The sequence below is a fragment of the Cyprinodon variegatus genome, unplaced genomic scaffold (genome assembly GCF_000732505.1).
Source record: "Cyprinodon variegatus isolate N-32 unplaced genomic scaffold, C_variegatus-1.0 Scaffold255, whole genome shotgun sequence".
NCBI classification, from domain to species: Eukaryota; Metazoa; Chordata; class Actinopteri; order Cyprinodontiformes; family Cyprinodontidae; genus Cyprinodon; species Cyprinodon variegatus.
The window spans coordinates 633,046-643,156 of NW_015150708.1; the positions used below are offsets into that span (position 1 = coordinate 633,046).

At 35.5% G+C, this 10,111-nt stretch overlaps 1 protein-coding gene across 2 annotated transcripts in view; it reads right to left on the bottom strand.

Moving 5' to 3' along the window:
* nell2 (neural EGFL like 2) overlaps positions 1 to 10,111 on the bottom strand; it is a 137,874-nt gene that overhangs the window by 11,425 nt on the left and 116,338 nt on the right. For both annotated transcript variants that reach the window (XM_015382349.1, XM_015382348.1), the window contains one exon: positions 5,223 to 5,416. In XM_015382349.1, coding sequence (XP_015237835.1) covers positions 5,223 to 5,416 — 194 coding nt within the window. The remainder of the gene's footprint in view (positions 1 to 5,222; positions 5,417 to 10,111) is intronic.

Below are 10,111 nucleotides of genomic sequence, written 5' to 3' on the forward strand. Positions count from 1 at the left end.
TATATATATATATATATATATATATATATACAGCTCTATGTAATACTTTGGCCTTTTTGTAGAAAAGAAAATATGGGACAGTTTTCTGACCACACGTGTGGGTTCACTCTGAGTAATCTGTCTTCTCCCACAGTCCAAAAACATGACTGTTAGGATGATTGGCATCTCTAAAATTGTCCTTAGGTGTGAGTGTGTGTGTGTGCATAGTTCTCTCTATGTTGCCCTGTGACAGACTGGTGAAATGTCCAGGGTGTTACCCTGCCCGTTGCCCATAGACTGCTGGAGGTAGGCAAAAGCCCAGCCGTGACCCTGACGGAATAAAGCCTGTGTTTATTCATGCTGAACAGGTGCAGTCTGGACACATTCTTATCTTTGCCTTGTCTGGGGTCTTTGACCTTGGTTTCCCCAACTCACTTAGTTAAGGTCCTCCATCTACTATCCAGCTGGGCCCACAGCCTCCAAAACAATAAGATGTTTACTCCCCTGCTCTTTAATCTGCTTAATACAACAAATTTTGACAGGCAGCACCTCAATCTCTCTAATCAATTAAACAACTCATTTAATTAGGGAGCCATTTCTGTCCTGCTCCTTTGTAATCAAATGAATAATTTGCCGCTTGATCATTCACTACCGACACTAATCCACTATAATCGCCTTCCACTACTCCCAGACACTCGGCATTAGGGGGAGTAAAATGCTGCAAATTTAGAGTGTGACAGCTCTGTGACCCGATGATGATGAAATAAAATATGTCTGAGATGACAGAATGAGTTTTCAAGACCAGTTCTTCTCAGGTGTTTCATCATTTGGATATCTGGAGGTGATCAAAACAACGTCAGTAGTCTGAGTCAATCAAATGTATCAAAAATATGACAACACGTACTGTACTTGACTTTTAAATAGCATCTCTGTCATGTCCCATCAGTCCCTTGTTTTCTTGAGAATCAAAAATAATTGGACAAATTTGCATAATTTAAATCCAAATATAGTTTTAATTTCTTTGTTGAGAACATCTGGAAGGCACAGCTTTAGTCTTATCTTCACCAATAGAGATTATATGGGCTGGTTTGCATGCAAAACTTCATATCTGCGACACCATACATGGCATCGAGAAGCAAAGCCACAATGTTCAAGGCCATCTGGAAAATCTGCACAACTCAGTTTGACATTTTGGTCGCTCAGAGTATAAGAAAACGACTCTTCCCAGAAGTCTGCAATATGATGTTTCCACTTCAGTTGCTGTTTTGCCTTTATCTATTTCTTTTTCATAGAAAGTGATATTCATGTGAGCAAGTTCACAGATTATTAAAGTATTAAAGTATCTGGATTTTTCAGAACCCATTCTGTGTTATCATGTCATGTGCAGGAAACTCATCTGCAACAATTTAGCATGACACCTTTTTTTGTTAAATGAGGTGTGTGTTAGTGTGATGTAGATAAAGCTATGGGCTAGTTTCGGGTAAGGTTTAAGTATTGGTAAATTGGGCAGAAAATGTACATAATTTAAAATGTAACCTTTCCATTGATATGTCTATTACCAAAAAATACTGTTTACACCTTTGTGCTCTCCCTCTGTGGTGAAGTGGTTGCATTATTTGACTTTATTACATTGGAAAAGGGTAAAAATCCTTAATCCTTAAATCAATTAGGAATTGCCATTCCCTGAATAAGGGACCAGCTGAAAGGACCTACTCTATTTCTGCCTTTGTAAAGACAATAAATTGTAACCTGGAATTAGGTGGATGAGATAGTACACTAAAACTGCACAAAGGTTTTGAATCCATATACACTTTTACAGATTTAACCAACCAATGATATAGCTGAACTCTGTCCTGGAGCTTTTTTTTCCCCCTTGTGCATACTGTATGTGAGTTATCCCTGGGTACTCTCTTCACCCCAGATTTCAAAAACACAACTGCCGGGTTAATTGGCATCTCTAAATTATCGTATGTATGAAATGGCTGTAATGGCTCAGAAAGCAGGGCCCAGAATTCAGGCAAGACAGACACTGGAATACTTAGAAAGCTTTTATACAGACAATGACTGAACAGATCTGCAGTGGCTGCTGCTGCACCGGCTAGGGCATCTGAGGCAGGAACGTCTGGTTTGACAGTTCAGTCAGTGCCCAGAGAACAGGAATATATTGCAACCGGTCGACCGACAAGACACAGCCGGTAACTAGAAGGCTGCAGAGCTGACAGGAGTTCAGATCTTAGCTGAAAAAGGAAGGCAGGATAACCCACAGGGCGAAGTCAAGAGGCAGATCCAGGTTCAGTCCACAGAAGAATCCGACAGGAGTCCAAAGACAGGCCGGGCAAACAGATAAGACAGGGGCAGAGAGGCCCAAAGGTCCAAATACAGAGACGGATTAGGACATCAGAACAAAACAGAAACGCTAGAGAACTCTCAACACCAAAGGCTAAAGAATATTTTGGCACTGATGGTGGAGTGTAAATAGAAGCAGGAGCAGGTGGATCAGATGAACAGTGATGAGAAACAGGGCAGAGCTAGACAGGTGAATGAAATGAGCAATCAATGCAAGGGAAAGTGGGCGTAGACAATAAATTAATTATATGTTCATTGTTTATGTTCTCAATATCTTTCATTGCAGTCAAACAGGACTCCTTTCTCATGTTCATAGGCCTGAATGTTTGGTAGACTTATCAATTATTGTATTTGAACCTTTAGAATTTCCCCCAAATTATAGCCTTATTTCATGTGATTTTTTCCTTTTTCAGAAATGTTCGGGTCATTTCAAGTAAGGAACAAACTTTTTGATCTTATGACATTTATTTCAAATCCAAACCTGCAACAACAAGATGAGACTCAACTGTTGTTGACCTCCAGTTTTGTATTTTGAGAGTATATTAGAATGAAGAGTGTAAAATGTGTGTGATACTGTTGCAAACTAAACGAGTTACTTGGAAATAATGTCATTCTCGTTTTTCCATCAGGAAATATCAATGCTTTATAGATTGTAGGTATGCTCAAGTGAATGTCTTTGATAAATAAACATTTATCAAATTCTGAAATAATAGTACTAAATTCTCTGTTGTTAGAGCCAGTTTAAGAATTCTGGAATACTGATGTGAAGGAATATTTATTTGCACAGACAGAGATTCATGAGAATAAATAATACCTCATATATGTGCTATGAGTTTAAACATATACATGTTTTTAGACATGTCCAAAACATAATATGTGACACTCAGTCTTAGCTAGTCATCCAATTACAATACAGGATGTTACCAAGTTATTTTGCTTAAAACCACATATCTGCATATGATACAGAATTATAAAACCAATGAAAAAATAACCTGACAGGGATATCATTACACATGATCCAATAAACACCAGTTTTATGGAAAAAGGGTTTCTGTTTGCTAGTATAGGTCGTTTTGTTGTAGTAGCCGTATAGTTATTCATAATTGTGAGTTTGTCACTACAAACAAATTACATAAAACTCATTTTCCCCAATGGTGATATAAAATATTTATTTGTGCTGCTTTATGAACATGCAGTTACACTATCTGCTCAATTATTAACTATGAATGAGTGCAAACTACAGTATCAATCTTTTTCCTCCCCATAGAGGCGTAGCATAGAGAATAACTTGCTGTACATTTTTGCTCAGTCTCTTTTAAAAATCTAAACATATATCCCCATCACATTTATTCAAGTTTACACTTTTGCTGTTTAAGAGCCACATGATCATTGGCTTAAAGGTGCTATGATATTACTTTACTATTAAATGAGATATTTTCTTAAAAAAGAATGAGACAGTATAACTTATTGTCTTCTTTTGCAGTACATTGTAAAATGTCTATTGTTAGGGAGGAGCACTTCTTTCATGTAACAGAAAGAATTGACATTTGTAGCTGACTGGCCCTGTGGGGGTTGGCTTCAGTCACGTGGAAGAGGGAGCAGGTTTTCCCTCATTTTCTTAGCTTTTGTTTAGACCCCTGGAAAGAGGGAAAAAAATGCTACAATAAAAGTATCATGCACAATAAAGGCATGGACAAATGTATTATTAATTTATTAAACTGATGTTTATTGTAAAATTTAAGGTTGCTTTAATTGATCATTTACTCAAGAAACGGTTTCTAAAATCATTATGTACCAATAAATTACAGCATATCTAATCTTACTTTGTCATTTTTAATTCTTGTTGGTAATGATGCCTTTACACAGCACTGAAACATGACCAGTGAAAGACACTACTTCTATTCTCAAGTGCTGCATTTTTATTTTTTTAAGTGAAAATAGTTTTTTTGAAAATTGATACTAGGAACTGAACGATTTATATTATATTGGGCAGCCAAAAATCATGATATATCGGCAAGTTGATTTTTTTCCTACACCCCTATTGCAACCCTACACACAACTCAGTCAGTCTGAACTGAAGTCATGGGAATAGATTATTTCAGAAAGGGGAATTTCTCACATCGCATAATTTGTCTTACAGTAGTTCTTGAACATCTTCAACAACTTCCTGAATATGAAGCTACATCTTTCTCTCAGTACACAAGATAATATATCAATGGAGATTTTTTAGCTTATTTACCTATGTAAATTTTTTACATTAGGGTATGATCTGATGCAAGTAAATGTAAATTAACTTAATCAAGTTAAATTTAACAGGCTAATATGCATTGTCTTCACAATATGTAGTATCTGCACAATATTGTTATATTGTCTAACTGCCTGAAGCAGTAACTTTAAATCAATAGATATGCCTACTATAGTGAGATCCAACATTACCTTTTTATTTGTCATGCATTAAAGAAGATATTTATTTATTTTTAAGTTTTTCATGTGCTGTATCTGGTACCTTCTTTCTCTCATCACTCAAGACAGAATCAGGATTTAAAACTTCCTGTGCAGAGTAGCCAACTGATTCAATAACCACTTTTAACTGTTCAATGCAATTACCTCCATTATTTAATTCACTTAATGTACATCTTGGCATAAAAACCAAGCAGCCATTAAAAAGAATCATAGTTACAACCAAAGCTATAAAAAAAAGCAATGTTCATGATTTAAGTTAAAATAAAATCCATATAATTAGATATGGGGTTATCCAAGCCTGAGAAAAATACCTACCCAAGCCCAATGCCAACTGTGAATACATGTCCCATGCCTCCATCTGTCCCCTGTTTAAAAAGCTCCAACCATCCTTATCTTTAAGCTCTCTTTGCTCTCCATCTTGCCCCCTTTATTACCTGGCAGGAGCACACCGAGCACCTGTCGCTGTCCAGCACCCAGATCTGCCCGCTGTGCTTGACCTTGTTGTCATGGATACAGTCACCGGTGCAGTTATGCCCGTGGGGGCACCGACAGTCGTACCCTCCCTCCAGGTTGAAGCACACTGTGTCGTTGGCGCAGGTGTTCCTCCCTGTCTTGCATTCATTAATATCTACAGAGAGCACAAAGAAATGACATCATACATATGCTCTGTGCAGGTAAAGCTGTTTTTATGCACGTTTGAAAAAGAAATCCCCATTAAAAAGCAATTAAGTCGCCTCTGATACAGCAGAGCACCAGAGACGCTTCCTGACAAAATCCTGCAGTGTGCGACAGGAATGTAACCCAGAAACCCACTTTGGTCAAACTCAGTCTTTGAGAGGTGCAGACAGGTGATTATTCATTTATTTTTTATTTATTTCGGGGTACTTTTAATGCTTGTTCTCTCTTAGGCCTTTCAGTTTGAGCAGACAGCTTAGATGGGGTCAAAGTAGAGCAGCACTAGCACAATTGTTCCTGGCATGGCTTCCATGTTACTGCTGATTGACGGTTTGGCTTCTGACAGCCCCAACATGTCTTCCCACATGCTGAATCAGAGAAAACGTTTCAAGAAAAATGAACAGGCTGAAAAAAATAATAGATTTTTCTTTTTTTATGGTTAGGGGAGCATTTTAGAAATGACAGAGCTTTCCAAGTAAATCTTGAATTCAAATTATCTGAAAGAAGCTGACTGAATCTCAGAAATTTTGTTTCCTGAATTTCAATTTAGTCACAAAAGAATCAATTTTAGGTTTTTTTTTTATTTTTTTTTTTTTATTATTGTTTTTTTTATTTATTCATGTTTGGATATAAAGGAAGTCAAACACTACAGGACAAAAATGAGACAAAAGCTTTAGTTGATGTGTTTGGTCGTGGGCCCAAATTGATTAATTAAAAAGGAACTCTGATTATTGTTGAGCCTGAATTAAATCGTTTTAGTTTTTGTTTTCTCATTGTTCAAAACACAATGCCTCAAATACAGGAATACAAAAGCTGTTTTATTTTTTTTTGTATGTGTTTTTTTATATGTTGGTTTTTGAAGTGTCATATATTGCCCAGGTTTTCTGAATGGCTTCTAAGCACGATATATTTGTAAAATTAAAATGTTGATCTATTTCAAAATGCACTAAACATCAAATGCAGATTATAGTACGACTGGATTAGACTACAGACCTCTGAAGGTTAGGTCATATCAGACCAGAGTCGTACTGTATGTATTGGCCTCCTATAGCAGGATGTATCGTACCAACTGTGTCACAGGGACATTTTACTCATTATTTTTATTTCCTATATTCTATTCCTAGTCAACTTTTATGCAAATCCAGTACCAACCAAGTTTTATAAGGGGTACTTATCAGAGAGTATTTCATAAAAATCAACTAGCATGAACAATTAAAGATTAAAAATAAATTAAAAAAATTAAAGCTTTCCAATAATGATGTAAAACAGTGCAACTAAAAAAATATTTCTTTAAGCATCCCTTGCAGATTGCTTCTGTTTTGACTTTATTGCTATACAATAAAAATTGTAACAGGCTTTCATATAAAAAAAAAAGTTACAACAAGCTGTTTAGAAAGAGCATTTTATTTAAAGGGAAAGTCTTCCAAAGCCCTCTTAACATAGTGACTGGTTCTGCCACCTTTAAAACCAACAGCTGCCATCAAGCTCGTACAGATTCTCTTATATCAATATGAAGGTTTTTGACCCATTTTTATTGGAGCTAAACTGGAGGCTTTAGAATATAAAAGTGCTGTTAAAGGCCCATCTGCAGAAATCAGTTTAGCTCTATGTCTAACCTTTAAGTAGACCATTTCAGAACACAATTTTTTCAATGTTTTCATTTATTCTCTTTCTTGGGTACTCCAGATCATTGTTCTGCTGTATAGCAGGTCTCTTTGAGCTCAGGGCTACCATATAAGTTTATGAGAATGCAATTCTCTGTGTTTTAACAATGCCTTAAGTTACAATGAAAGGCAAACTTAACACAGTTTGCTTTTCAGGGAAAACTTCATTTTGGATGTCACTGGTAAAATGCAAGCTACTGCATTCTTAAATTAAAAATGTTTTTTTAATTAAAATCCTACATTATTCATTATTCAACTAAAGATTTCCTCCAAAGAAAAGAAAAAAATATTGTTTGTTCAGATTCTGGTCAGGGCAAAAAAGAACTGGGAAGCAAATAGCGATCATGTAACAAGCAGATGGGACCATAAGATCTGAACAGCTGAAGAAGAGGAGGGTTTTAGATAATAGTTATTAAAGCTTGGTAAAGTTGGAAGTCAAATCTTGTTATATAAAAGGACAGAAATATTCAAAATTTTGTTGGTAAATCAACAAATTTGATGACAGCCCTCAGTATAGTGCGCAAGAAGTCTACTGTTACTGACAAAACAGTGAGGGTTGATAAAAACTTGAATTGTTCACAACAGTTTAACACCGGTAAAGTTTTTGTAACTGAGGAGTATACCTTAATGTTTTGGTTCAGTTTGATACATTAAAACATTTACTAGTAGAATTCTAAATATTTTTGTAGTTTCTGAGCTCCCAGAGGCCTAAGGTCCTAAAAATAATCATGTTAAAGGTATGGTGCAGGATCTTTGCGAATTTTTGAAAAGAACCCCCTCTAAATTTAAAATAAAAAATGTACCCGCTCCTGAGAGGGAATTCTATTAAACATATGCAAAAGCATGTATGAGCCCATTTCTCCTCGTGCCCGCTCTGTTTAAAAGTTGCTGTTTGCGTCGCTCAAACAAGCGTATTTTCCAAACGAAGATTTGCAATTTTTCCACTATGTCAGACTCACCACCGGTAAGTAAAAATGGGGACGAGGACATAGGACGGCCTTATGTAAACTTATCATATCAAATATATCAAAATGATTGACAATTAGGAGGACCACTAATTTCAATGATCCGCCTGGAAAAAGACATCCTCCACCATACCATTAAGGTAGTTACAAAGTAACTTTGTTTTAAAAAGTTGCATATATATCTACACATTAGACACAGGTCAGTGAGCTGTAGCAATATTTAGTAAGATTGTCCAATATACCATCATAGCCTTCTCTAAATGTTTGGTGTTCAATGTTGGATTTTTTTCCTTTATTTTCAACAAATAAAAAGTTAGTTCTTTGGGAATGTATGCCACAGAAACACTTTTAATCCGCTGCAAACTGAATAAAGTAAAGAGACTTTTACTGTTATTGACTCATTCCAAGGTAGAATGGAATCTTTTGTTTTTTACTTCTTAATTAGCATTAGCTAAAAAAGACTGATTCAGTCAATAACAGTTAAATATCAATGAAATGTAATAACCTTTTTCTTTATGTATGAAGTTCAAATATTATAAAATATAAATATTATAATACAAAACTTCATATTTTATTTTAGAAGAAAGTTTTGATTGTTTTCTTGCTTTGTTTTTTTAATTGAGCAAAAACAAATCAAAAGTAAAAAAAAAAAAGCTGTTATTGCAAATGCAACGACCTACAAGAACGACTAGAGTGACAGATTATTTTTAACATTAAAAGAAAAAAACTAGAAAACTACTTGGACAGCGCAGACCTTCCCCAAGTGGGAAATTTTGCCCCATATTGTGACTTTGCACCAATAACTAGAACTCGCACATGTTCTGAATCATTATCAAATGTTCTGCTCTCACCTTCTTCATCTATTCTGCTTTCTTATTCGATCAGCAGATTGAGACTTTGTGCGAGGCGTGGCTCACCTTCTGGACTTTTTTGAGTCTGATGCTGAAGCTTTCAGTAGTCACTGCTGCAACTCTCTGGTTTAGATATTATAATGCATTGTTCACTGGACTGAGGTGAACCTTTGGTAAAACTTTTATTAAAATCTGTTTATAACTTCTCAAGTTATCCTGTACACAAAAGGCAAGTTAAACAAATGCGCACTCAAACTCGATTAAAGACATAACCTCTTTGGCGAAGGTAAAAATGGTGGTTTCTCGCCAGGTTTAGGAAATAATTTAATATGGCTGCCATATGTTGAACACAAAGTAGGAACAGATTTCAATACATTGTTTGCACTACTGAGAGTGTAAATCTTATACAAATTATACAAGCAGTTATGGCCTATGCAGTGAATTCAGTAAAATACAAATTTGTTAGTTAGTGCTCCTTAAAGTAGTTAGCTTTATCACTAAATAAAAGAATAATAGCAACCAATTTGGGCTTGAAAGTGGAATTAGGATTTATTGTGTTTGCAATAATTCTCAGATTAATTCTAAATTTAAAGTAATATTACAGGTTCCCTGCCTTTAGTTTTAACATAAACTAATTTTAACCATCTTAAAGCTACAGTGTGTAATAATTACAGGGATTAACTAACAGAAAAACTTCTGGAGAGAGTTTGCTGCACTGAAAGGAAGGAGTCCGATTAATATTGCACACTTTTACACTCTATATTTGAAGCCTGAAATCTGGCAAAAGGTCAAAAAGTTCAAGGCAACCAAATAAATTCGCAAGCGACTATAAGGGTGACCTTGCTTTATTAACTCTTAATCCCTCTATAGAGAGCTAATACATAAGAGTCTCATTTAATATTAACTTAGGTTGAAAGGTCTGCAATTTTATCCAGTCTTACCTGTGATTTTTGTAACAGTTTTAAGACAAATATAACCTTAGAAATTTAAAAAATCTCAAGATATTTAAAAATTGTTGTCTAGTGTTCGGAGTATTAAATGGCTCTGGCCTGTCCCTCTCAGAGGAATTTACTAAAAAAGAATCTGTGACACTAGGAGGGGAAGCACAATGATGCAGGATTGTGAGATCCAATTCAGGAAATCCACCTTTGCACAGAACATTCTCTCT